The sequence below is a fragment of the Erinaceus europaeus genome, chromosome 9 (genome assembly GCF_950295315.1).
Source record: "Erinaceus europaeus chromosome 9, mEriEur2.1, whole genome shotgun sequence".
Taxonomy (NCBI): domain Eukaryota; kingdom Metazoa; phylum Chordata; class Mammalia; order Eulipotyphla; family Erinaceidae; genus Erinaceus; species Erinaceus europaeus.
In genome coordinates, this window is record NC_080170.1 from 34320912 (window position 1) to 34348677 (window position 27766).

Consider the following 27766-nt stretch of genomic DNA (forward strand, 5'->3'; position numbering starts at 1 on the left):
TTAAAACTATACATAGGAAAAGAGCTGTATAATGCGGATGGTTCATGGTAGCTTCTGCAGTCAGAAACCAAATGTTTGAGGACCTTCATTCACTCTTGGAAAGTCAAGAAAACACTCCATCTAGTTTGCACATTAGTTTCATTGAAAAGTATTACCTTGTGAGAGACTAGGAGTCAAACAAGCCACAGACACGCAAATTTGCAAGCCTAAGAGTCCCCAACCTCAGCCCCCGGGCACCACCTCAAGTCAGACCTGACTAGCGCTTTGGTCTCTCACTCATAAAAAAGTAAATCTGGTGGTCCGGAATGTGGCGCAGTGGATAAAGCACTGGATTCTTAACCATGAGGTCCCGAGTTCGATCCCTGGCAGCACATGTACCAGAGTGATATCTGGTTCTTTCTCTCCTCCTGTATCTCTCAGGAATAAATAAATAAATTCTTAAAATAAAAAAAAGTAAATCTGGGGGGTCAGCCAGTAGCACAGCGGGTTATGCGCACGTGGCATGAAGCACAAGGACCGGCATAAGGATCCCGGTTTGAGCCCTGGCTCCCCGCCTGCAGGGGAATTGCTTCACAGACGGTGAAGTGGGGTCTGCAGGTGTCTCTTCCTCTCCCCCGTCTTCCCCTCCTCTCTCCATTTCTCTCTGTCCTATCCAACAACGACGACATCAACAATAACAATAATAACTACAACAATAAAAAAACAAGGGCAACAAAAAGGAAAAAAATAATAAATTAAAAAAATAAATAAAAATAAATCTGAAAAAAAGGGGGGCCATGTATCAACCACCTTAGTTTCTACTCATCTGTTCAGTAAGTACTTTTCGAATGTCTACTACATGTTATGCAATGTTTACCAACCCAGAGATGGGACAATTAGGTGAGGCCCTTGTAAGAACTCCTGGCCTGGGCACTATGGGGGCAGCCTCGCAGCCTGGCTGGCAGCTGTGCTGCAGAGACACCTGGATGCCACTCAGCGAGCAACTACGCAGCGCGGACCCGCGGCACCGCACAGGAGGCGCGGATCAGGCCGCTGCTATGGACCTGCCTGAGCCTGGTGCGGGTCTGGTGGGGCTGCGGGCCACCAAGTCTCGGCGCGGAAGGGGAAGAAGAAGGCGCCGGATCTAGGAGGCACAAGCGAGGGTATAGAGCCCAGGCTGAATGGGAGACTTGGCACATTCCCAACCCCCGCCACGCAGCACCGAGGGGACAACTGCCCTGCTCCTGGACCCCCAATGGCAGCTCTCGGCAAGAGGATTCCCCCAACAAGTTGTAGGCCCCCCATAAATAAATAAAAATAAATAAACAAACCACTCTTAAGGAATAGTAAAGGGAAGAGCTAGAAGCGCGCGGGTGATACACCTGCACCCACGAGCTGGGGAAAGGGAGAAAATGAGCGACCCTAGGGCCACCTGCCCCCCAAGCGGGAGAACGAAGGGGGACAGCGGGCCAAAGTGAGGGGTACCGGGGGGGGGCGCAGCTGGCGGAAGGGCTGGGGGGAGCGGGGAGGGCCTGTTGCAAGCGAGCGGCTGATGGAAAACCGGGAGGGAAGTGGCGGCAGACACGAGGGGGCCGCGCAGGGTCAGGTCGTCGCCCTCGCAAGCGGCGCGGAGGTGGCGGGAATAGCCGGGCGGCCCAGCACGAGGCCTCGACCCTCCGCCTCCGCCGCCCTGAGCGCCACAAAGGCCCCCCAGCGACCGCAGGGGCAGGCTGGGGGGCTCGTGCATGTAGTCGCGGGGGACACGCAGCCCCCCGGCCCGCACGAGCTCACGCCGCCCCCGAGCGAGCGAGCGAGCGAGCGCGCCGAGCGGGGCCGGGACCCTGCGGGCCAAGCGCGGCCGCCCGGACCACAAAGCGCCGCCGCCTGGGCCGGGCCGGCTGTGCCTCCTGCTGCCCCCGCGGGCCAGCCCGGGGACTGGGGGCCCGGGACCCCCGCCAAAACTGACCTTGGAGTCTCCGTTGCAAAGCGCCATCGGGGCGCGGGGTGAGACGGGGCGGGAGGCCGGCGAGCGGGCGTGCAGGCCGCCGAGGAGGCCTGTTCGGGAGGCTGGGGGAAGAAAGCCGCCTGCGAAGCGCCAGACCCAGTCAAGGCGGCGAAGCGCGGGCCCGGAGCCAGGGGGAAAGACCACGGTGCGCACACCGCCCCCGCCTCCCGCTTCCGCCTCGGCTGCCGCGGGGAGGAGCCACAGCCCGCTCAGCTAGGATTTCAACCCGGACGCGCAGTGCGCCGCAGCTGGACCGCCCCGCCTCGGAGGAGGCCCTGCGGCACGGCCCCGCCCCCTGAGGCAGAGGCCCGCCCACCTCCGCTCTCGGGGGAGGAGCCTGAGGCGCTGGCCCCACCCCCGGGAACTGAAACCCATCCATGTCCTGCGCGTCTACTGGGGGCGGGGCCTGCGTCCTTAGCCCCGCCCTCCGCGTAGGCCCTTCCCTCCCCGAGGAATTTACCCCGCCAGCATCTCGCTTGTCTGCCCCCACGTGTGCTGTAAGTATGCGGAGCTGGCAGCCACAGGGCTCAGTCCCAACTCTGCCAGTCTGCCCAAAACTCATGGTGACCTTGTGTGGTTGGTGGTGCCTGGGATCTGGCCTCCCCGAAAGCTGCTCTTAGCATATGCCTCTCCCCCCTATATTAAGGAGAGTCAGAGTCAAACAATCTCCCAAAACATCACGTCTTCTAAATTCACGTTTAAAAGCAAACTGACTCAACCTGGTTTGGGCATGCAGGTGACCCAGGTCTAAGCCCATTCTCCACCGCAGTGGGGGAAGTTTATTGCTGTGGTGTTTTTTTTTTTAAGTATATATACACATATATAGTTTTTACTTACTGGATATAAACAAAGCAATTGAGAGGGAAGGAGAGAGACAAATGGAAAGAGACAACTGTAGTTATTGCTTCACCGTTTATGAACCTTCTACTCCCCTTGCAGGTGAGAAGGAGGGGTTTGAACCTGGGTCCTTGAGGATAACATGTGCACTCAACCAAATGCGCCACCACCTGTCTCCTTGCTGTGATGTCTCTCCCGCTCTCCCCTGCCTCTCATTGTATTTGAAAAAGCGGATAAGAGCTACACACACACACACACACACACACACACACACACACACACACGCCACTCGATAAAAAGTAAATAGATAAGTAACTATTCTAACTGTCCTTTGAAAGTAGTGTGGTAGGATCTGTCTCATCCACTTTCTACAAATGAAGACCCTGAGTGTTAATGACATTTCTCTGACTCTAGGGGAAGGAGGCAACAGAAGAGGAGCCCACATACCTAACAGTTTTTCCTGAGACCTGGGGAAGGAAGCTAACATCCCTTTTGCATTTTCCAGAAAGCACAATCACAGAAACAAAACAAAAAACAGAAAACAAAACAAACAAAAAACATTTTAGTCACTAGAGGGCCTCACGTACCTTTGTTTCAGCTGAAATTTGGCTACTTGAACTCTCTAAAGCCATAGATACTGAGTTCTCTGGGTAGGTCTGAAAGAACAATTCAGAGAACACTGCAGCAACCAATAGGAGAGCCTTAACCTTTATCAACAGGGTCCTGACATAGAATGTGTTATGCTGGTTTGAAGGACTGGCCAAATCTCGCCTATATATTAGATGGTGCCTACCTTAAGTATATTTTGCTGGTCACTTCTGTTCACTGCTAAGAATATAACATGTGACTGGAGAAATGGTTTGTATACCCGGGATTCTTGGCTCAATCCTAAACCCTGCATGTACCAAGGTGTGTGTTCTGGTTTCTTTCTCCAACTCTTGTGAAACTCTCATATCTAGTTAATAAGTCTTCTATCTTTACATGTACCAGAACCCTACTCCTGTACAGTTTTTTTGTCTGTCTGCTTGTTTTGTGTTGTGTTTTGTTTGCACATACATGGTTCTTCCACTTCCATACCGTTTTTTTGTTTTATTTTGTTTGTTTGTTTTCATAGAGTGATGCTTCCCCCAGTGACTTGGTGCTCCAGTGTGATGCCAAGGAGCATGCCTTACAGGGCAATCAATCTGCTGGTTGGTTCAGTTTTTCTTCGGCATCCTTTTACTCTATTAATCCCTTCTTCTGTCTTGAAACTGAGATTGTCTTACAGTGCACCATAGATGGCTTATGACCACTTTCTCATGTCTGTTTTCTTTTTGTCCATCTTAGACGAGAAGTCTAAAGTATTTATTTTCCTAACCTTCTTCTCATTTAACTCTTCACGCTGGGGCAGATTTATTTATTTATTTATTTATTTATCTCCAGGGTTTTATTGCTGGGGCTCAGTGCCTGCACCACAAATCCACTTGGAGGCCATTTTTTCCCTGTTTGTTGCCCTTGTTGTTGCCATTGTTGTTAGATAGGACAGAGAAAAATTGAGAGAAGGGAAGACAGAGAGGGGGAAAAAGAAATAGACACCTGAAGACCTTCTTCATCGTTTATGAAGTGACACCCTTGCAGGTGGGGAGCCGGGGACTCAAACCGAGATCTTTAATCTGGTCCTTGCGCTTTGTGCCATGTGTATTTAACCCGCAGCGCTACAGCCTGACCTCCCGAGATTTTTTTTTTTCCCTCCAGAGTTATTGCTGGGCTCAGTGCCTGCACCATGAATCCACCACTCCTGGAGGCCATTTTCCCCCCTTTTGTTGCCCTTGTTGTAGCCTCGTTGTGGTTATTATTAATGCCATTGTTGATGTTCGTTGTTGGATAGGACAGAGAGAAATGGAGAGAGGAGGGGAAGACAGAGAGTGGGAGAGAGAGACAGACACCTGTAGACCTGCTTCACCACCTGTGAAGCGACTCCCCTGCAGGTGGGGAGGCGGGGGCTCGAACTGGGATCCTTAGGCCAGCCCTTGCGCTTTGCGACACATGCACTTAACCTGCTGTGCTACCGCCCGACCCCTGTCAGCTCACTTCTGAACTCCAGTCCACATTGCTATCTTCATGCCTTGCTAGATGGCCAAACAAGTTCAAAATAGAAATTTTTCCAGATTTTAATGTCCAAGATCACTGTACCATGACATTAGAAAAGGTTTTACCAGTTGAGAGAGTTCCCTCCTGAGAATCTTTTATCAAGAATGGGTAGGGTTATGGTTTATTTTTTAATTAATTTATTTATTGAATAGAGACAGAAAAATCAAGAAGGGAGGGGAAGATAGACAACTACAGCACTGCTTCACCACTCAAGAAACTTTTCTCTTGTAGGTGGGGACCAGGGGCTTGAACTGGATTGGATCCTTATGCATTATAACATATGTGCTCAGTCAGGTGCACCACTGCCCAGCCCCTCCTACTATTCTTTAAGTTGCTCTCTTTTTCTAATCCCTTTTTTCTTTGACTTTTAAATGTACTTATTCATTTACTGTTGGATAGAGACAGAGAAATTGAGACAGTAAGGAGAGATAGGGAGGGAGAGAGACAGAGAGATACCTGCAGCCCTGCTTTGCCACTCGTGAAGCTTTCCCCCTGCAGGTTAGGACGGGGGGCTTGAACCTGGGTCCTTGCACACTGTAATGTTTGTGCCTAACCAGGTGCACTACCTCCTGGCCCCTTTTTCTAATCTCTTTAGTTGAAATCAGAGATCATTATCTGAAACCTCCTTTTCAAATATATGTATTTACTTCTATAAATTCCCCCCAAATATTACTATAGTGACATCCCAAATATTCTAATAGATTGTGTTTATATTTTCATTCATTTTTTTTTTTTTTCAGGTCTGGGGCCTGACACCGCCACCCAGGAAGTTATTTCATTCAGATCTATACACATAAAGAGAGAGGGAGAGACACCATAGCACTAGAACTTCCTGAAAACTGTGGTGCTGGGGCTTGAACCTGAGCAGAACATGGCTAGGCATGTCCCTTACCTGGTGAGCTATCTCTCTGGCCCTCATTCAGTTATAAATAGTGTCTAGTTTCCTTTCTGATTACTTGTTTGATTAAGGGATAATCTGAAAGCAAGTTATTTGGTTTACAAACATTTGGGAGATTTTCCAGAGATATGTTATGTTATGTTATGTTATGTTATGTTATGTTATGTTATGTTATGTTATGTTGTGATGTGATGTTACTGCCACAGGGCTTAGTGCCTGCATGATAAATCTACCAATCTGTTTTTTCTTTCTTTTATTTTGATAGGGCAGAGAGAAATTGAGAGGATAGGGGGAGATAGAGAGGGGAAGAGAGAGAGAGAGAGATCCTGCAACACTGCTTCACATCTCGTGAGACTTCTCACTTGCAGGTGAAGAGCGGGGTTTGAACCCAGTTCCTTGGGCATGGGGTGATTAGTTTCCAATATGATGACATTATTACAATGTGGCCAGAGAAGAGACTTTATAACTTGAGACCTTTTAAAATTAAGTATAGCTGGGTTGGTGATGTGGTGGATAAAGTGTTGGACTCTTAAGCATTGAGGTCCCCAGTTCAGTTCCTGACATTGCAATGTGCCAGAGTGATGCTCTGGTTATCTCTCTTTTCCAATGTTTATTTATTTTTTAATTTGATAGAACAGAGAGAGGGGCCACGTGGTGGCACACCTGGTTGAGTGCACTTTATAATGCGCAAGGACCAGGGTTTGAACCCCTGGTCCCCACCTGCAGGGGGAAAGCTTTGCGAGTGGTGAAGCAGTGCTACTGGTGTCTCTCTGTCTCTCTCCCTCTCTATCACCCCCTTCCCTCTTGATTTCTGGCTCTCTATCCAATAAATAAAGATAATTTTTAAAAGTTTTTTTTAAAAAAAGAATAAAGAAAATGAGAGGGAAGGGGGAATACAGGGGGAGAGAGAGAGAGAGAGAGAGAGAGACCTGCAGCACTGCATCACCACTTGTGAAGCTTCCCCCTTGCAGGTGGGACCTGGAGGCTTGAACCTGAGTCCTTGTGCACTGCAGCATGTGTAATCAATCAGGTACATTATGGCCCAGCCCTCTAAATTTTATCTTCCTGGTAATCAGCTCTACATTCAGAGCCTCAGTTCAACCAAGATATCAGGTTGGAGGTGGCTAAGAAAAAACAGTGTGGTGCAATGTTACTTAGGGATTGTTAATGATTAGAAAGTTTTCTTGGGAGTCGGGCTGTAGCGCAGCGGGTTAAGCGCAGGTGGCGCTAAGCACAAGGACCCACATAAGGATCCTGGTTCAAGCCCCGGCTCCCCACCTGCAGGGGTGTCGCTTCACAAGCGGTGAAACAGGTCTGCAGGTGTCTATCCTTCTCTCCCTCTCTCTGTCTTCCCCTCCTCTCTCCATTTCTCTCTGTCCTATCCAACAACAATGACAACAATAATAACTACAACAATAAAACAACAAGGACAACAAAAGGGAATAAATAAATAAAAATAAATATTAAAAATATATATTTAAAAAAAAAAAAAGAAAGAAAGTTTTCTTGCAGGGTAACTTTACTAAGTCTGCGTTTTGTGGTCTGGGAGGTGGCACAGTGGATAAAGCATTGAACCCTTAAGCATGAGGTCCTGAGTTTGATCCCCAGCAGCACATGTACCAGAGTGATGTCCGGTTCTTTCTTTCTCTCTCTCTCTTCTCCTAATTTCTCATTAATAAATAAAACCTTTTATTAAAAATTCTGCCTTTTCATATCTAGTCCCATGTTATGTAAGATTTCATTCCCGAATGATGGCACTTAGTTACTTGCTGGAAAAGGTAGGTGATCACTTAGTCAGCGCTTTAAAAGTGTAAAACGTGTTGTTCAGGTGGGACAAATACATCTATGCAGTACTCACCAATGTACTTCCTTTCTCCACGTTCTAGTCTCTCACTCACATCTCTCTCTCCATCTTTCTCCATCCTTTAGTCAATTGGGCGTGAATTTTGTCTATCCCAGTGCTTATTGTCACATTTCTTTACTAGCTTGTTAGAATATAAATAGGAAAGAAGTTTGGTGACCAATAGTTTCTACTGCTCAACTCTAGCTTGTGGTGCTACCAGGAACCAAGCGTGGAACCCTGGAGTATTGGAAAGTATTTTCCATTGATGAGAATGCAAACTGGTATAGCTCTTAAGGAAAACAGTGTGGAAGACCTTTAAAATAACAATGGGAGTCGGGCGGTAGTGCAGCGGGTTAAGCGCACGTGGTGCGAAGCACAAGGACTTGGGTAAGGATCCGGGTTCAAGCCCCCGGCTCCCCACCTGTAGGGGAGTTGCTTCACAAGCGGTGAAGTAGGTCTGCAGGTGTCTATCTTCCTCTCCCTCTATCTTCCCCTCCTCTCTCCATTTCTCTCTGACCTATTTAACAACGATGATATCAATAACAACAACTACAACAACAATTAAAAAAATAAATAAATATACAAAAAATAGAGAAGTGGGGATAGGTGGTGGTGCACCTGGTTAAGCACTCACATTACCGTGTGCAAGAGACTCAGGTTCAAGCCCCTGGTCCCCACCTGCAAAGCAAAAGCTTCACAAGTGGTAAAGCAGGGTTGCAGGTGTCTGTCTCTCTTCCTCTTTATTTCTCCCTCCCCTCTCAATTTCTCTTTGTCTCTATCCAGTAATAAAAAAATAGATTAAAAATATTTTCTTAAATGAAGCAGTTTTGTAAGTCAATATTTTGCAAATAAAGTGACTTTAAAAAGTGTAATTGGGGAGTCAGGCAGTAGTGCAGCGAGATAAGTGGACCCGAGTAAGGATCCCGGTTCGAGTCCCCGGCTCCCCACCTGCAGGGGAGTCGCTTCACAGGCGGTGAAGAAGGTCTACAGATGTCTATATTTCTCTCCCCCTCTCTGTCTTCCCCTCCTTTCTCCATTTCTCTCTGTCCTATATAACAATGACAACGACATCAATAACAACAATAATAACTACAATTAAAAACAACAAGGGCAACAAAAGGGAAAATAATAAATATTAATTTTTTTTAAAGTGGAATTGGTGGTCCAACAGGTGGTACACTGGATAAAGCACTGGACTCTCAAGCATGAGGTCCCAAGTTCAATCCCTGGCAGCACATGTACCAGAGTGATGTCTAGTTCTTTCTCTCTCTCCTATCTTTCTCGTTAATAAATAAAATATATTTTTAAATATTTTATTTATCAATGAGAGGGCTAGGAAAAGAGAGACAGAAAGAACCATACATCACTCTGGTACAGGTGCTGCCGGGGATCAAACTCCAGACCTCATGCTTGAGAGTCCAGTGCTTTATCCACTGCATCACCTCCCCAACCACAATAAAATCTTTTTAAAAAAAAAAAAAAAAGGAATTGATTGGGGAGCTGGGTAGTGGTGCATCAGGTTAAGTGCACATAGTACTAAATGCAAGGATGTGAGCAAGGATCCTGATCCAAGCCCCCAGTTCCCCACCTGCAAGAGGAATGCTTCAAAAGCAGTGAAGCAGGTCTGCAGGTGTATATCTTTCTCTCTCCCTTTCTAGCTCCTCCTTCTCTCTTAATTTCTCTCTGACCTATCCAATAAAATGGAAAAAATTTTGGCCTCTAGGAGTGTGGATTTGTAGTGCTGGTACCAAGTCCCAGAGATAAGCCTGGAGGCAAAATAAATAAATAAATTCAATTTCAAAATAAGTCATGTGGTTCAGTAGGTGGTGCAGGTGATAAAGTGCTGGACTCTCAAGCATGAGGTCCTGAGATTAATCTCCAGCAGTACACGTACCAGAGTGATATATGGTTCTTTCTCTCTCCTGTCCCTCTCATTAATAAATAAAAATAAAATATTGGAAAAAGAGAAAAGGAAAGATGTGTCTAAACAAGGATTTCTAGATAAAAGTTAAAGGCAGCTTTATTTGTTAACAAAAAAGCTGTGGTGTATTGCCGGGATAGCCTGAGGGTAATTCTTCCCGAGCCGGTGCTCTCTGGGTTGGAGAGAACTCAACTGGAGCTGATCTAGGCTGCTGTGTGGGAGAGGGATCAGGAACGCGTGCTGCACCAACTTCCACAGGAGATACACTCTGGAACTCTCGGAGCCGGAAAGCAATTTCCAAGTGTCTTTAATCAGAAGAGCAGCTGTTTTTATACTCTCCAAGTAGGGTGGAAACAGGATGTGATATAGAGAGGGTGGAGAGAAAAGTGACTGGTGAAAATCAGAGTGTGACAAGGAGGGGGCGGAACAGGCGAGAATCCTATAACTGAACCACCAATGCCCTGGAGTGCTTTATGTAAAAGTGATTTATGTAAATAGACCAAACCTTTGGATCAGTAAATCCCTATATAGGCATATGGATAAGAAGAAGCCAGGGGGAGATGGCAACTACCCAACATCTCCCCCTTTCTTTTTAACTTTTTGCCATAGTATCAGGAGTGTGGGGCACTTTGTGAGGCAGGGAGACTGATAAGAGGCACACCTTTTTTGGGGTTCTACTGTCCCTCCTTGCTCAACCTCTCCGAGGAGAGAGAGACTAACAGGATTGACACACCCCTCAGGCTCAAGCCCTTCCAAGCTCAACCATATCCTCACAATTCCCCAACATCTTCCTCTTACTTAATGGCCATATATAACTGGGTCAATGTCTGTAAAAGGCTTCATCTCTGTCAGGGGAATAGCAGTGTAGGGGTGAACGGAAACCTGTTGGGAAGAAAGCAGAATGATAGTGTGTAAGTGTCTTTAAAAAGAACTAGCACAAGACGGAGGGATAAGTAAGAGTAGCAAGAGACAGAGTGAGCCTGATGGGTGGAGGAGTGGGGGCCTGATAAGCCGAGGGGCTAGAGGGGTGATCTGGCATTGCAAAATCCCGAGTCAGCCTGCTACAGTCATTCTTCAAGAAGTCCAGGAGTATAAAAGGAGTGTCCAGCAAGTTCTATAGAAGCATCAGTCCAATGTCAACGGCCAGGAAATAAATGCCACACGTCTATCTTGATGGAGGAGGACGGCCACCGGAACTTTTCTTCTCTGTAGAGAGTGACCTGGAACCGCCAAAACATGATGGGCGAAACAGAAGCAGGAAGAGCAGACACCGATGGTTGAGAGAAAGGCAGTAGGAAAGTCTTGTCCTTCGGAGTCTGTGAATCAGGTTCTCCAGATCGTGTCAGGTCACATCATGGGTTTCTGGGGATGGCTGTAATTGTGGGTGATGTCAGAGGTCAGGGGTCCAAGATGGATTTCTGGGGATTCTATATGAGCAGATGCTTCTTTATGCGAAGGCTTGTCATAGCTGTAGTCAATTACTTATGAAAAAACTTTGTAACAAATTAGAAGTTTACTACAATTGATAACTCAATGATTATAACTGGTTTAGGTATCTTTATAATTTTGTGTAAAGGTCATCTTACGTGACCTCATGTAGCAGTCTTTATATAGCAAAGTTTTCATACCGAGTTTAAGTTACATATATTGATTCTTGACTATTTTTACATTGGGTTTTTAAGCAAACTCAGGTTACTAGAGTTAACACATTTTAGTGACAATTTTTTTTTTTTTTTGGTACATTTACAATATCAGATTGATGCCAAATTTGTTGTGGATTAATTTCCACAAGATAGCTTACAGGACATTTTTGGGGGCCCTCCCAAAATGTCCTGTATAGAGAATTTGTATTTTAACTTAGGAGATGATGAATTGTCACATTGAATATTTAGAGTTTTACCTTAAACACTCAGTTACTTAAATGAATTGATTTTACCTCTTCTCGTAAAAATGTAACTTCGAAGTTACGATTTAACTGTCAAGTTAATGTTTACCAAACTTGAAACACGCATATTAAATATATAGTTTATAACACACAGGAGGAGAAAAACTTGTAAATAAGATATATCATTTCAAATGTGAATTTAGAACTACTGTCATAGTTGAACCATCTTTACTCACACAGTTTAAGACTAAACATTTCATATTGATATCAAGACTTAAAAAAGAAATCAAAAGGGGGAATGAACAATTTTTGGACTGTTTCTGGACATCTCCAGAAACCATGGCTGTGTCCAGCCGTTTGATATAAAGTCAGTTAACTTTCAGAGTACTCTGAGCACAATGGGTCATACAAAAATTTTGGTCACTCAACTCACTCAATTTTTTTTTTTTTCACTCACTCACTCACAAAACACAACTGGCCAGTCATAGCATAAGACATTCATTCGGGGGGGGGGGGGGGAGAGTTCTGTGAATCAGATTTTTTTTTTTTATTCTGCCATGCTGTATTATGGATCCTGGGGTGCATCCTGTAGCCAGTCCTCTTGCAGCCAGTCTTCTTGCAGTGTTTCTTGTTCTTCAGGGATATCAGCACCATCATGTGGGTATTGCCGGACATGGCGGGCAGGAACCCAAACAGGCTTGGAGTAATTTTGTGGAAAAATACATGCGAAACCCCTCCCCATAGTCAACAGGGGGTCAGGTCCTTTCCAAATTTTATCAAGTGGGTCTTTCCATTTGACTTTAATAGCTGGGAGGGTGGGTGGTGTTTGCCAATGAAGAATTATAGGAGGTTGGTCGGAGTTTTTGTAAATATTAAAGAGATTTAATGTAGTTAAGGCTTTTGCCAGCTGGATATTAGGGGGGTACATTTCCCCTTTTTCTTTATTTAATTGAGCCTTAAGAGTTTGATGGGCCCTCTCAACAATGCCTTGTCCCTGTGGATTATACGGAATGCCTGTAGTATGAGTAATGTTCCAGAGGGAACAAAAATCTTTAAATTGTTTGCTGGTAAAAGCAGGTCCATTATCCGTTTTAAGTTGAAGATGTAAGCCCATTACAGCAAAACAGGAGAGCATATGGCTTATAAGCTTTTTTGAGTTTTCTCCAGTCTGAGCTGTAGCCCACATAAACTTAGAGAAGGTATCAATTGAGACGAACACATATTTTTGTTTGCCAAAGTTAGGTATGTGGGTAACATCAATTTGCCAAAGAGCGTTGGCTTTTAAACCTCGAGGATTAACCCCCAGAGTCTGAATAGCAGGTGTTTTGATTAGACCTGCACAGGAGGAACATGTAGCAAGAATACGTTTTAACTGTGGCAGAGGAATATCAGGAAATCGAGCTTGAAGACCTTTAAGATTAACATGGGTTAGGGAATGAAAGTCAGCAGGATTAGAGACAGAGGCTAGGAGAATTCCTGTGGAGGCAAGGCGGTCAGCTGCAGCATTCCCTTCGGACAGGGGACCAGGAAGAGGGCTGTGGGAACGTAGGTGCTGAACATACAGTGGATGGGTTCGAGAACAGAGCATAGAGGCAATTTGAATTAAAAGAGGAGAAAGTGGGTTGTCATCAATTCTTACATAAGATCGAGCAAGCCATGGAAGTAAGTTAACAGTATACACACTGTCAGAAAAAAGGTTGAAGGATTCTGGTACAGCTTTTAATGCAAGGAAAACAGCATAAAGTTCTTTGTACTGAGGGGAATTATCAGGAAGTTCAGTAAAGAGAGGTTTGGGGTATTGCTGGTCTGGATAATATATAAGGGCAGCAGCTCCCTTTTTTCCACCATCAGTGAACACTGTAGGAGCAGAGGGGATGGGATCTCAAGAGAAAAGTTTAGGTACTAGTAGAGGCAACAGAGGTAAAGAAGCTATCAAATTATTAGAGGGAAAATGATTATCTAATTGTCCTGGAAAACCCATTAAACTTATGGCAAAACGAGAATGGTGGCGTATGAGCCATTCTGTATCAGTGAGAGAAAAGGGAAGAATGATTGAATCTGGTTCCCTTCCTAAGACCTGAACCGATCTGTTTCTTCCTTGGTGAACCATAAATGCTAAGGCATCAATCTCAGTAAGGAGTCTTGGAGCTCCGCCTACTGGCGTATGAAGCCATTCGAGAACGCCATGTTTCTGCCACAATGCCCCCACTACCGTGGGGGTGGAGTTAAAGATTAGAAGATTTACTGGAGAGGAGGGGGAGAATCGAACGAGGTGCATGTCCTGGAGAGCCTGGTTAACTTTTTCCAGAGCCAAGGATGCTTCGGGGGTTAACATACGCTTTGAGGAGGGCTGTTTGTTTCCTTTTAACAGATCGAACAGTGGTTGCAGGCAGCTCGTAGGCAGATAAAGATACTGCCTAAGCCAATTCAAATTTCCAAGAAAACTTTGTAAAGAAGCAAGAGTGAGATTAGAAGGAAAAGTAACACAAGGTTTTAAAGGACGAATCTGCGTTAGGGAAATCTCTGAGCCTAAGAAAGATATTGGAGGGATTAGCTGTATCTTCTCAGGAGCTACATTAAGTCCACTTCTCTTTAAGGCAGGGATTAGAAAATCACGTAGGGCGGAGAGATCTGTATCTAATTCTCCCCATATTAACACGTCATCCATATAATGAAAAACCTTAAGGCCCTTATGAATATATGGAAAAAGGGCAGATTTAACAACCTCTTGACAAATAGTAGGACTATTAGCCATGCCCTGGGGCAGTACCACCCATTCAAATCTATCGGCAGGGCTGGCATTATTAATAGAAGGAACAGAGAAAGCAAAACGTTTACAATCTTGTGGGTGTAAGGGAATAGAGAAAAAACAATCCTGTATATCAATAGCTATGATTGGAATTCCTGTGGGAATTGCGGAAGCAAGAGGCAAACCCCTTTGGGGGGAGCCCCAAACCTGCATGGTTTTATTAACTGCACGAAGATCTTGGAGGAGGCGCCATTTTCCTGAGCGCTTTTTAATTACAAAGACTGGAGTATTCCATGGGCTCCGAGAATGACGAATGTGTCCCAACGATAACTGCTCTTGGACGAGTTTTTTTAAAATTTCTAGCTTCTCCCTAGGCAAAGGCCACTGTTCCACCCAGACAGGCTCATTAGAAAGCCAATCTAAGCGGGGAGTTCTGTTACGAACAGTGGCAGTTAGTATTGGGGGTGCTGGTTGGGTCTAGTGGTCTCACAGGAGTGAGTGTGGTGTCCTGCAGAGGTGTCTGAGGATATCACTACATCTAAAGATTCCAGCAAGTCTCTTCCCAATAAATTGGTGCTTATATCAGCTATTAAAGGCTGAAAGCGTCCGGTAGTCCCTTCTGGATCTTCCCACACAAGGGAATCTCGTGTGCGGAATGCCTGAGTCAATCCTCCAACACCATGTAAGCGTGGTCCTGGGAGGAGTTCCCAACTCTGGGGAACCTCTGCTTGTCTTAATATTGTCTTATCTGCTCCCGTGTCAATCAAACACTTAAAAGGAATATTACCAATCTTTACTGTCATAGTTGGGTGACCCCTTTCTAAAACAGGGGTGGTCCATAAAATCTCAGGCTCTGAATTCGAGCTGTTCTCTTGCTCCAGCCGGTTATTTCTATGCTGGAAGTTCCCACATACCACGGGTTCCTCCTTCTGCTCACCCTCTGTTATTGTTACTTGGCGTGGTGGGTATAGCGACGGATTGGGTCCCAAGCTGGGCTTCTGTTTGTGGAAGAAGGGCACAGCACCAAGCGGGCGACCTGCTTCCTTCCCTCTTGGGGGCGGGGCTAAGGGAAGCCCCATACCTAGTTTAAATCCCTGTTTACATTTGGCAGAGGCGTGCCGTTCCTATGGAACCTTGACCAACAATCTCTCCTCCAGTGAAATCCTTTCTGGCATCTGGGACAAGGCATTCGTGGTCTCTGATTCCCTGTCTGGATGCGGGGTTGCCCTGATTGGAGGCGGGGTTGCCCTGACTGGAGGTGGGGTCGCCCTGACTGGAGGCGGGGTCGCGGTCTATTTTCTGGACATTGGTTACGCCAATGCCCTTGGCGACCGCACTGAAAGCAAGCTCCTTTTTGCTTATGTAAGGTAGCTGCATAGGCCTGTAACATAGGTCCTTGAAAAGAGCTTGATCTGAGATCCTGTGTAGCTAGAATCCAAGTATCTGGGTGTTCATTTTTAAGAGTGATACAGGCCTGTCGAAAATGCGGAAGCATTCCATCCCAGACTATGGATCGCAGTAGGAGAAAACGAGCGTCAGGATTATAAATCTTCCTTTCCAAACTCGACTGGACCCTGGCAATGAATTTAGCGAGGGATTCATCAGGTTCTTGTTGCAGGGAGAGAATGGGGGCTGAGGCTGCTCCCATGGGTGGTGTTAATCGCTCCCATGCTTTTAATGCACACAGGCGTACTTGATCAAAATACCCCGCTGGAAACTTGGCTTCCGCCTGTTGAATCCCTGTTTCTAATTGGCCTGTTCCAAACAATGCATCAAAATTACCCTCTGGCTGATTTTGAATATTTTTCCGCGATTGTTGTAAACATTCATCGCGAAAGAATGCCTCCCATTGCAGGAAGAGGGGGCCTGGGAGCGTAGCACGAGTCATATCTCTCCAATCTTGAGGGGTATTAAGGTTCTGAAGCAGGCCTTGTAAAATGGACCTGGTCCATGGGGCATGAACACCGTCATCTTTGATAGCCTGGCGTAGTTCCTTCAGGTCTGTGGCGGAATATGGATACCAGGCCTGAGGTTTTTGTCTATTGGGGGCAACATTGACCGGAAATGTGTGGACTTCCTCTGATAAGTGTGTAGTGGTAGGAGGAGTCACTGAAGTGGAAGCTTCTGGACAAGTGGCCGAAGAAGTGGTTTTGGAGGCTACAGGAGAATTCGGACATGTGTCTATCAAAACAGGGTGGGGTGAAGAAGCAGCCGTGGAGGCAGCAGGAGGTTCCGGACACGTTTCTGCCAAAATGGGGGTGGCCGAAGAAGTGGCTGTGGAGTCCAAAGGAGAATTCGGACACGTGTCTGCCAAAATAGGGGCCTCAGGGCAAGATGCCAAAATAGGGGCCTCAGGGCAAGATGCAGAGGAATTAGGGTGGGTCAAGATCACGACAGGCCTTTGCTTCTTCTTGTTTTTAAGGTGCTGGTTAAGTTCTATGATTACTTCCTTTATCTCTTGGACCTCAGCCTCTAGTTTCTTAAGCCTTTTGAGAGGTTGCCCTATATATCCCTTAAAAGCTGCTATGATGATCAACAGGATATAAGGTGAAGCCCCGAGAAAAATGTCCCAGATATATAAAAATTGTATATTGGAAAAAGAATGCAGGATTTGGAAAAGATTTTCCATGGTGGAAAGATCTCCGGAAAACAATAAAAAAGAAAAAAAAATCACAGTGCCTTAACACAATATTGCAGATACCCAAAAGGTGTGTACTTATCTAAGATGTCTTCTTGTAAATCTGCTGCTTACGGGTCCCTGTTCCGGGCGCCAGATGCCGGGATAGCCTGAGGGTACTTCTTCCCGAGCCGGTGCTCTCTGGGTTGGAGAGAACTCAACTGGAGCTGATCTAGGCTGCTGTGTGGGAGAGGGATCAGGAACGCGTGCTGCACCAACTTCCACAGGAGATACACTCTGGAACTCTCGGAGCCGGAAAGCAATTTCCAAGTGTCTTTAATCAGAAGAGCAGCTGTTTTTATACTCTCCAAGTAGGGTGGAAACAGGATGTGATATAGAGAGGGTGGAGAGAAAAGTGACTGGTGAAAATCAGAGTGTGACAAGGAGGGGGCGGAACAGGCGAGAATCCTATAACTGAACCACCAATGCCCTGGAGTGCTTTATGTAAAAGTGATTTATGTAAATAGACCAAACCTTTGGATCAGTAAATCCCTATATAGGCATATGGATAAGAAGAAGCCAGGGGGAGATGGCAACTACCCAACAGTGTATAATACATATATAATGAAATACTACTCAATCATTAAAATATGGAGTGATGATGTTTAGGACAAAAACAGATGGAACTGGAGGTGGTTATGCTAAGTGAAATAAGAAATAAAAGACAACTGTCAAAGGTTCCCTTTGTATGTGGAATACAGCTAACTAAAACAAACACATTTGCAAACAAATAATTATAGTAATCAATCTGATTCTTAGTAATTCTAATTCTATAGTAATTCAATCCTGTGAAACTACTCCTGAAATCCTATAGTGTTGTAAATGAGTGTTAAGGCAATTAGAAATTAAATATATGGAATAATTCTTTTTTTTTGGGGGGGGAAGGGAGCCTGTGCCTGCAATACCAATTCAATGCTCCTGTGGCCATTTTTTTAATTTTTTATTTTTTTGCCTCCAGGGTTATTGCTGGGGTTATTGCCATTCCCACCCCCCCATTTTGTTGCCCTTGATGTTGCTATTATTGTTGTCTTTGCTGTTGTTGCTGGATAGGACAGAGAGAAACTGAGAGAGGAGGGAAGACAGAGAGAGTGAGAGAAAGACACTTGTAGACCTGTTTCACCGGCTGTCAAGTGACCCCCCTGCAGGTAGGGAGCCAGGGGCTTGAACCGGGATCAGTACGACGGTCCTTGTGCTTCAGGCCATGTGCCTTTAACCCACTGCACTACCGCCCGACCCCCATTTTTTGATTTTCTTTTTTGGATAGGCTTGAAAAATTGAGAGGGGAGGGGAAGATAGGGGGGAAAAGATAACCTGCAGACCCGCTTCACCACTTGTGAAACAATCCCCCTGCAGGTGGGTAGCCCAGGGCTTAAACCGGAATCCTTGCATGGGTCAAAGAATTCTGTAAATGATAAGGCATTACACAAAATGTAGTCACTTTCAGAATAGATTCTAGTGCCTCACCTGCTGTGAGGATTCAATGTATGTCAGCAAATGACTTAGTAGAGGATTATGTACTCTGTCCATATCTCGAAAACCCTGTATATTAGAACATGGCAAGAAATGGGGAAATTTTGTTAACAAATGAGTAAGTATATTAATCTCTAAATTAGTATATAATATCAGAAAAATGTAATAAATTAAAATAAAATCTACCAATATCCTAACAGAGAAAAGGTGGGATAAAATCCATAAATAAGACAATACAAATATGATTTAAAAGGGCTGGGGAGACAGCATGATGGTTCTGCAAATATGATTAACATGGAATTCTAATTAAAATAGTTTGGTATCATTTTCCCAACCTTCTGAAATCCAATATAAAGTAACAGAAAAAAAATTTTAATGGGGCTAGGTGGTGGCACACCTGGTTAGCTGCCCGCATCACAGTGCACAAGGACCCAGGTTCAAGACCCTGGTCCCCACCTGCAGGGGAAAAGCTTCCCAAGTGGTGGAGCAGGGCTGCAGGTGTCTCTCTGTTTCTCCTCCTCTTTCTCCCCCCCTCAATTTCTCTCGGTCTCTAGCCCATAATAAGTAACCAAAAAATGAAAAAAATGAACTAATCTATGGTAATTCTGAAAACCTGGAAGGACAGATGCCTTTTATAGACAAACATACTGCTGGCAAGAGTGCAAAATACTGTAGTGCAGCGGGTTAAGCGCAGGTGGGGCAAAGCACAAGGACTGGCATAGGGATCCCGGTTCGAACCCCGGCTCCCCACCTGCAGGGGAGTCGCTTCACGGGCGGTGAAGCAGGTCTGCAATTGTCCAAGAAAAATGAAAATTAATGACTAGACAAAAAAAAAGTCTGTGTATAAGTATTGATAGTGAATTTAATCACAATTGGCACAAGCCAGAAGCAACCCAGGTGTCCCTGAAATGACGAGTGGATAAACACGTGCAGGTGTAGTCATATGATGGACTAGTACTCAGAAAAGGTTGGGGGAGGCAGTGGTGTGTACCTTCAGGAGCCAGGAGAACTGCCGCAGGTGTCCCTCTTTTTCTTTAAAGGTCTTTTAAAAAACTTTTTAAAAATAATATTATTTATTTATATTTTTGCATGGAGATAGAAATTGAGAGGGGAGGAGGATGTATAGAGGAGAAGTCTGCTGCACACCTGCAGCAGACTTCCCTGCAGGTGGGGACCAGGGGCTTGAACCTGGGTCCTTGTGGACTATAATGTTTGTGCTTAAGCAGGTGTGCCCGCCTTCTCTTCCATTTTATCTCACCCTTCCCTCTCAGTTTCTCTGTCTCTATCCAAAATATATAAATAAATGATTAAAAAAAAATAAGCAAGCGGCGGCCACTTCCGGCGTAGCCACGGCGTCTTACGCTACCACCAACCCGTTTCAGTTGCTGCCTCTAGAGCTTGTGGACAAATGCACAGGATCAAGACTTCACATTGTTATGAAGAGTGATAAGGAAATTGTTGGGACACATCTAGGATTTGATGACTTCGTCGACATGGTCCTGGAGGATGCCACTGAATTTGAAATCACACCAGAAGGAAGAAGAGTAACTAAATTAGATCAGATTTTGCTAAATGGAAATAATATAACAATGCTGGTCCCTGGAGAAGGACCTGAAGTATGAATGGATTTCCTGGACTTACACTAGATTCTGTTTTGTCTCATACTAACAAGAAGATAGAATTTTTTGTAAGCTTTTAATATTTGAATTCTGTGAAGCTAAGTTTCCTGTTGAAGGGAAACGCTTTGAAAATACATTGTAAATGTTCACTTTTGTAAGTTGATCATGGCTATCTTGGGAAAAGAACATTTTGTTCTTTCTATGCTTAAATAAAGTTGGTTTTGGTTACTAGTGAAAAATAAAATAAAATAAAATAAAAAACCGGGAGTCAGGCGCTAGGGTTAAGCGCAGGTGGCCTAAAGTGTAAGGATCCCTGTTCAAGTCCCCACCCCCACCCCCCACCCCCGCTCCCCACCTGCAGGGAAGTGGCTTCACAAGCAGTGAAACAGGTCTGTAGGTGTCTTATCTTTCTCTCCCCCTCTCTATCTTCCCCTCCTCCCTCCATTTCTCTCTGTCCTATCCAACAACAGTGACATCAATTATAACTATAATAATAAAGCAACAAGGGCAACAAAAGGGAATAAATAATTTTTTTAAAAAGCAAGCAAAGTGGGCAAATATCAATGGAAAGGTCTGCAGGTGTCTTTCTCTCCCCATCTCTGTCTTCCCCTCCTTTCTCCATTTCTCTCTGTCCTATCCAGTAACAACATCAATAACAACAATAATAACAATGATAAAAAGGTAACAAAAAAGGAAAATAAATACAATATATATAAAAAATAAAAATAATAAGAGTTATGAAAAGGTTCTAGCATATTACTGAAAAGGAAGAAAGATTACAAGGGTATTTTTAAAAATAAAACTATTTCATATTGTATCCTAGGTGGTTGCACAATGACTAAAGTGTTAGACCCTGGAGTATGAGACCCTGACTTCCATTCTGGCATTGTATGTGATGCTTTGATTCTCTCTCCATTTCTCTTTATTTTGTTTTAATAAATTTTTTTATAAAACTTTCATATTTTGAATGCGGTGTTGGCGGCTATGCAACTATTTGTTGTATATGGTTTATATTTGTCCAAAGTCACAGGGCTAAACACTAACATTTTGCTGCATGTACATCATACTCCAATAAATTTGATTGTGTTCTTTCCTCAAAGTAATAAAAAAAATTCTAAGGATGCCAGCCATGTGGTTCACTGACGGTGTGAATATTTTATATGTATTGAGACCTTGGATTTTTTCCAATCACCAATAAAACAAAAGTTATTGTTCAAATAAATTTTGAGTTTTGGTTTTTATATGTATTGTCCATAGAAGAGCTTGGAGCCTACAGGTCTGGAAGTTTCGGGGAATTTTTTTTAAATATGTTTATTCCCTTTTGTTGTCTTTTTAAAAAAATTGTTGTAGTTACTATTGTTGTCGTTGTTGTTGGCTAGGACAGAGAGAAATGGAGAGAGGAGGGGAGACAGAGGGGGGAGAGAAAGACACCTGCAGACCTGCTTCACCATTTGTGAAGCGACTCCCCTGCAGGTGGGGAGCGGGGGGCTCGAACCGGGATCCTGCCACGGGTCCTTGCAATTTGTGCCACCTGCGCTTAACCCGCTGCACTACCCACCTGACTCTCCCAGTTTGGGGGAATATATATATATATATATATATATATATATATATATATATATATATATATATTCCCTTTTATTGTTGCCCTTGTTTTGTTGTAGTTATTATTGATGTCGTTGTTGGATAGGACAGAGAGAAATGGAGAGAGGAAGGGAAGACAGAGAGAGGCAGAGAAAGACAGACATCTGCAGACCCGCTTCACAGCTTGTGAAGCGACTTCCCTGCAGGTGGGGAGCTAGGGGCTCGAACCGAGATCCCTACGCCAGTCCTTGTGCTTTGTGCCACATGCGCTTAACCCGCTGTGCTACCACCCAGCCCCTGGGGGAATATTTTAAGCTGAGTTAATTTTTGTGTTTTCTCTAAGTCATGTCTCCCCCCTAACCCCTTCCCACTGATTCTGAGATGCTGTTACTTTAAATGTTATTTCTTCTTATTTATTTACCAGAGCACTGCTCAGCTCTGGCTTATGGTAGTACTGGGAAATGAACCAGGGAGCTCAAAGCTGCTCATTTTATTTTAGTTTTAGACAGAGGCAGCAAAGCAGAGAGAACTTCTAAAGCAAAGAGTTGACAGCAATGAAGTTTCCCTTCAGTGTGGCAGGGGACGGGCTTGAACGCGGGTGGTGCACATAGCAAAGCAACACACTACCCAGCTGCGCTACTGCACCAGCCCAACACCATCAATTTTACTTCCAGTAAAATCATGTTTTTGTATTTTCTGGAACTAAAAATAGCAGAACTAAAAAATTGCTATTAAACTATTTCTGACTGAGTTCTTGTTTTTACTTTTTATTACGGAGATTTTGAACATGTACCCCCAAAAGTCCCACAATGATAGAATGAACTCCCAATAGTTGCAGAAAGTTTCTGTTAGAAATATGAAACAGAAATAAGACAAGTAGAGTCAGGTGTGTAGACCAAGGAACATTTTAATGTAATAGCCAAGGAAAAGCCTGAGAAGAGCAGCTACAGTAGCCTGTGGGGCTGGGGGTGGGGTGTCTTTAGGAGCCCTGGTCAGGGAAGTGAGAGCCCAGCCAGGGGGTTTATTGGGTTTTAGCTCCTTAACTCAAGGGATATTTTTGGCAATGGTGGTCTTAGATTTATAATCCACTCAGAGATATTTCTGGTCAGATGTGTCCGGTGTAGGCAGGAGTAAGTTCTTCTGTGTAGGTGAAGGTCTGCTTGTTTCCAGCCCATCCCCTTCAGTCTGTTACAGTGAGATAAGTTCTTTTGGTGAGGGTAGGGGTCAGGCCTCAGCAGATTTCCTTCAGTTTCAATAGTGAATGAAACCTGCCACTTTTTTAAAATTCTTTTTTTTAATATTTATTTATTTATTCCCTTTTGTTGCCCTTGTTGTTTTATTGTTGTAGTTATTATTGTTATTATTATTTTTTTATTTAAGAAAGGATTAATTAACAAAACCATAGGGTAGGAGGGGTACAACTACACACTATTCCCACCGCCCAATCTCCATATCCCACCCCCTCCCCCGATAGCTTTCCCATTCTCTATCCCTCTGGGAGCATGGACCCAGGGTCATTGAGGGTTGCAGAAGGTAGAAGGTCTGGCTTCTGTAATTGCTTCCTCGCTGAACATGGGCGTTGACTGGTCGGTCCATACTCCCAGTCTGCCTCTCTCTTTCCCTAGTAGGATGGGTTTCTGGGGAAGCTGAGCTCCAGGACACATTGGTGGTGTCTTCAATCCAGGGAAGTCTGGCCGGCATCCTGATGACACCTGGAACCTGGTGACTGAAAAGAGAGTTAACATACAAAGCCAAACAAATTGTTGAGCAATCATGGACCCAAAGCTTGGAAAAGTGGAGAGGAAGTATTAGGGAGGTACTCACTGCAAACTCTAGTATACTTCTGCTTTCTTACTTTGGTGCCATACTCCAAACTCAGTCAATTTCTGCTTTGCGTTTCTACTTCTTTTTTTTTTTTTTTTACATGCATAACATTCCCCAGATTCCCATTTAGCAATACAACCCCCACTATTTCATTCATCATTTTTCATGGACCTGTATTCTCCCCACCCACCCACCCCAGTCTTTTACTTTGGTGTAATACTCCAATTCCATTTCAGGTTCGACTTGTGTTTTCTTTTCTAATCTTGTTTTTCAACTTCGGCCTGAGAGTGAGATCATCCCATATTCATCCTTCTGTTTCTGACTTATTTCACTCAACATGATTTTTTCAAGGTCCATCCAAGATCGGCTGAAAACGCTGAAGTCACCATTTTTTACAGCTGAGTAGTATTCCATTGAGTATATATACCACAACTTGCTCAGCCACTCATCTGTTGTTGGACACCTGGGTTGCTTCCAGGTTTTGGCTATTACAAATTGTGCTGCCAAGAACATATGTGTACACAGATCTTTTTGGATGGATGTGTTGGGTTCCTTAGGATATATCCCCAGGAGGGGAATTGCAGGGTCATAAGGTAGGTCCATTTCTAGCCTTCTGAGAGTTCTCCAGACTGTTCTCCACAGAGGTTGGACCAATTGACATTCCCACCAGCAGTGCAGGAGGGTTCCTTTGACCCCACACCCTCTCCAGCATTTGCTGCTGTTGCCTTTTCTGATGTGTGACATTCTCACAGGAGTGAAGTGATATCTCATTGTTGTCTTGATTTGCATTTCTCTGACAATCAGAGACTTGGAGCATTTTTTCATGTGTTTCTCGGCCTTTTGGATCTCTTCTGTGGTGAATATTCTGTCCAATTCCTCACCCCATTTTTGGATGGGGTTATTTGTTGTCTTGTTGTTGAGTCAGGTAAGCTCTTTATATATGTTGGTTATTAAACTCTTATCTGATGTATGGCATGTAAAGATCTTCTCCCATTCTGTGAGGGGTCTCTTGATTTGGGTAGTGGTTTCTTTTGCTGTGAAGAAGCTTTTTAATTTGATGTAGTCCCATAGGTTTATACTTGCCTTAGTCTTCCTTGTAATTGGATTCGTTTCATTGAAAATGTCTTTAAAATTTATGCGGAAAAAAGTTCTTCCAATATTTTCCTCTAAGTATCTGATAGTTTCTGGTCTAACATCCAAGTCCTTGATCCACTTGGAATTTACTTTTGTATTTGATGAAATACAGTGATTCAGCTTCATTCTTCTGCATGTTTCAACCCATTGTTTCCAACACCATTTGTTGAAGAGATTCTGCTTTCCCCATGTAATTGTCTGGGCCCCTTTGTCAAAGATTAGATGTCCATAGGTGTGGGGCCTCATTTCTGGGCTCTCAATTCTATTCCACTGGTCAGTGTGTCTGTTCATGTTCCAGTACCAAGCAGTTTTGATGACAATGGCCCTATAATATAGTTTGAGATCTGGCAGTGTGATGCCTCCGGTTCTGTTCTTTTTTCTCAAGATTGTTTTGGCAATTCTAGGTCTTTTCTGGTTCCAGATAAACATTTGTAGCATTTGTTCTATTCTCCTAAAAAATGTGCTTGGGATCTTGATGGGGATAGCATTAAATTTGTAGATGGCTCTGGGTAATATAGTCATTTTGATGATGTTAATTCTTCCAACCCATGAGCATGGAATATCTTTCCACTTCTTTGTGTCTTTTTCAATTTCTTTGAGTAGTGACTCATAATTTTCAGTATACAAGTCTTTCACTTCTTTGGTTAGGTTTATTCCTAGATATTTTATTGTTTTTGTTGCTATAGAAAAGGAACTGATTTCTGGATTTCAATTTCTTCTAACTTAGTGTTTGCATAGAGGAATGCCACTGACTTTTGAATGTTAATTTTATAGCCTGACACATTACTGTATTGCCTGATGATTTCCAAAAGCTTCTTGCTAGATTCCTTAGGTTTTTCCATGTATACTATCATGTCATCTGCAAATAAGGAGAGTTTGACTTCTTCTCTTCCAATCTGTATTCCTTTAATTCCTTGCTCCTGCCTGATTGCTATGGCAAGAACTTCCAACACTATGTTGAATAGTAATGGTGATAGTGGGCAGCCCTGTCTAGTACCTGATCTGAGGGGAAATGCTTCCAGTTTTTCACCATTGAGTATGATGTTGGCTGTAGGTTTGCTATATATAGACTCCACTATCTTCAGGAACTTTCCATCTATTCCTATTTTTTGTAGTGTTTTGATCATAAAGGGATGTTGTATTTTGTCAAAGGCTTTCTCTGCATCTATTGATATGACCATGTGGTTTTTGGTCTTGCTTTTGTTGATGTGATGGATCACATTGATTGATTTACGTATATTAAACCAACCTTGCATGCCTGGGATAAACCCCACTTGGTCATGATGAACAATCTTTTTGATATACTGCTGTATCCGGTTGGCTAGAATTTTGTTCAATATTTTAGCATCTATGTTCATCAGAGATATTGGTCTGTAGTTTTCTTTTTTGGTTGTGTCCCTGTCTGCTTTTGGTATCAGGGTGATGTTGGCTTCATAGAAGCTGGCAGGGAGTATTCCAGTGTCTTCAATCTTCTGGAAGACTTTTAAAAGTAGAGGTATTAGTTCTTCTTTGAAAGTTTTGTAGAATTCATTTGTAAAACCATCTGGTCCAGGACTTTTATTTTTGGGAAGATTTTTGATAACTGTTTCAATTTCATTAGCTGTGATGGGCCTGTTCATGTTATCCACTGCCTCTTTACTTAGTTTTGGAAGTTGGTAGGTATCTAGGAAATCATTCATTTCTTCCAGGTTCTCTAACTTGGTGGCATATAGTTGTTCATAGAAGCCTCGCATGATATGTTGAATTTCTGCAGTGTCTGTTGTGATATCTCCTCTTTCATTTACTATCTGATTTATTTGGGTCTTCTCCCTTTTTTGTTTTGTGAATCTGGCTAAAGGTTTGTCGATTTTGTTTACTCTTTCGAAGAACCAACATTTACTTTCATTGATCTTTTGTATGGTTTTCCTATTCTCAAAGTTACTTATTTCTGCCCTAACTTTAGTAATTTCTGTCCTTCTGGTTGCTTTAGGGTTCCTTTGTTGTTCTTCTTCTAGGTCTTTAAGATGTGCAGTCAGGCTGTTTATTTGTGCCTTTTCTTGTTTCCTAATGTGTGCTTGTATAGCTATGAACTTCCCTCTTAGGACTGCTTTAGCTGTGTCCCAAATATTTTGATAGCTTGTGTCTTCATTTTCATTGAACTCTCGAAACATTTTGATTTCTTCCTTGATTTCCTCTTTGACCCAGAAGTTGTTAAGAAGTGTACTGTTGAGCTTCCACATTTTGGCACTGTTACTAATCTTTTGTTGATTGTTAAGTGTTAGTTTAATTCCACTGTGGTCTGAGAAGATGCTTGGGATGATTTCAGTGCTCTTGAATAGGCTGATGCTGTCTTTGTGGCCTAACATATGGTCTATCCTTGAGAATGATCCATGTGGATTTGAGTAAAATGTGTATTCCAGTTTCTTGGGATGAATGACTCTGAAAATGTCCAATAGTTCTAGTTTATCTATCTCTTCATTTAGCTCCCTTATGTCTTTACTGATTTTCTTCCTGGATGATCTGTCAAGTTGAGATAATGGGGTGTTGAAGTCCCCTACTATGATTGTGTTACTGTTAATATATTGCTGTAGCTCTTTCAGTAGAAGTTTGATGTATTTAGATGGCTTCTCATTGGGTGCATAGATATTAATAATTGTTAAGTCCTCTTGATTGACTGATCCTCTGAGCATTAAGTAGTGTCCATTCCTATCTTTTTTAATCTTATGTATTTTAAAGTCTATCATGTCAGATATGAGAATAGCTGTTCCTGCCCTTTCTTGTGGGCCATTGGCTTGAATGATAGTTTTCCATCCTTTCACTTTAAGTCTGTGTTTGTCTTGTTGCGTTAGGTGAGTTTCCTGTAGACAACATATTGTTGGGTTGTGTTTTCTGATCCATCTTCCTACTCTGTGTCTTTTAATGGTGAATTCAGGCCATTCACATTTATTGATATGAAAGATTGAAGATATTTTAACGCCATTCTTGTAGAGTTTTAGAGTGTTTTGATATATGTTCTATTTGTGGTGGTCTGGTTGTTTATAGCAAACCTTTCAGAACTTCTTTCAAGGCAGGCTTGGTGATGGTTGCTTCCTTCAACTGTTGCTTGTCTGAGAAGGTTTTGATGCTTCCATCTAGTCTGAATGACAATCTAGCAGGATATAGTATTCTTGGCTGAAAGCCTTTCTCATTGAGCACTCGATAGATATCTTGCCATTCTCTTCTGGCCTGTAGT

The 27766-nt window shown here is 43.7% G+C and overlaps 2 protein-coding genes across 2 annotated transcripts in view; one reads left to right on the forward strand and one right to left on the reverse strand.

The window, feature by feature from the left end:
- The window catches only part of GMPS (guanine monophosphate synthase), a 44901-nt gene extending 42661 nt beyond the window's left edge, over positions 1-2240 (reverse strand). Inside the window, exon 1 of the mRNA XM_007521081.3 lies at positions 1946-2240. Coding sequence (XP_007521143.1) covers positions 1946-1972 — 27 coding nt within the window. The 5' untranslated portion in view covers positions 1973-2240. The remainder of the gene's footprint in view (positions 1-1945) is intronic.
- Positions 2241-7600: 5360 nt separating this feature from the next.
- LOC132540299 (U6 snRNA-associated Sm-like protein LSm5) lies at positions 7601-20437 on the forward strand. The gene is made up of 2 exons (XM_060197087.1): positions 7601-7627; positions 19717-20437. Exons 1-2 carry the CDS (start codon positions 7601-7603, stop codon positions 20014-20016), a joined length of 327 nt encoding a protein of 108 aa, XP_060053070.1. The 3' UTR covers positions 20017-20437.
- Positions 20438-27766: the final 7329 nt, after the last annotated feature.

Excerpts from the sequence above, each read along its gene's own strand:
- LOC132540299 (XM_060197087.1), top strand. The coding sequence starts at position 7,601 with ATGGCACTTAGTTACTTGCTGGAAAAG. Across the intron at positions 7,628-19,716 it reads TTAGTTACTTGCTGGAAAAG|CAAGCGGCGGCCACTTCCGG; the intron begins GTAGGTGATCAC and ends AAAAAAAATAAG.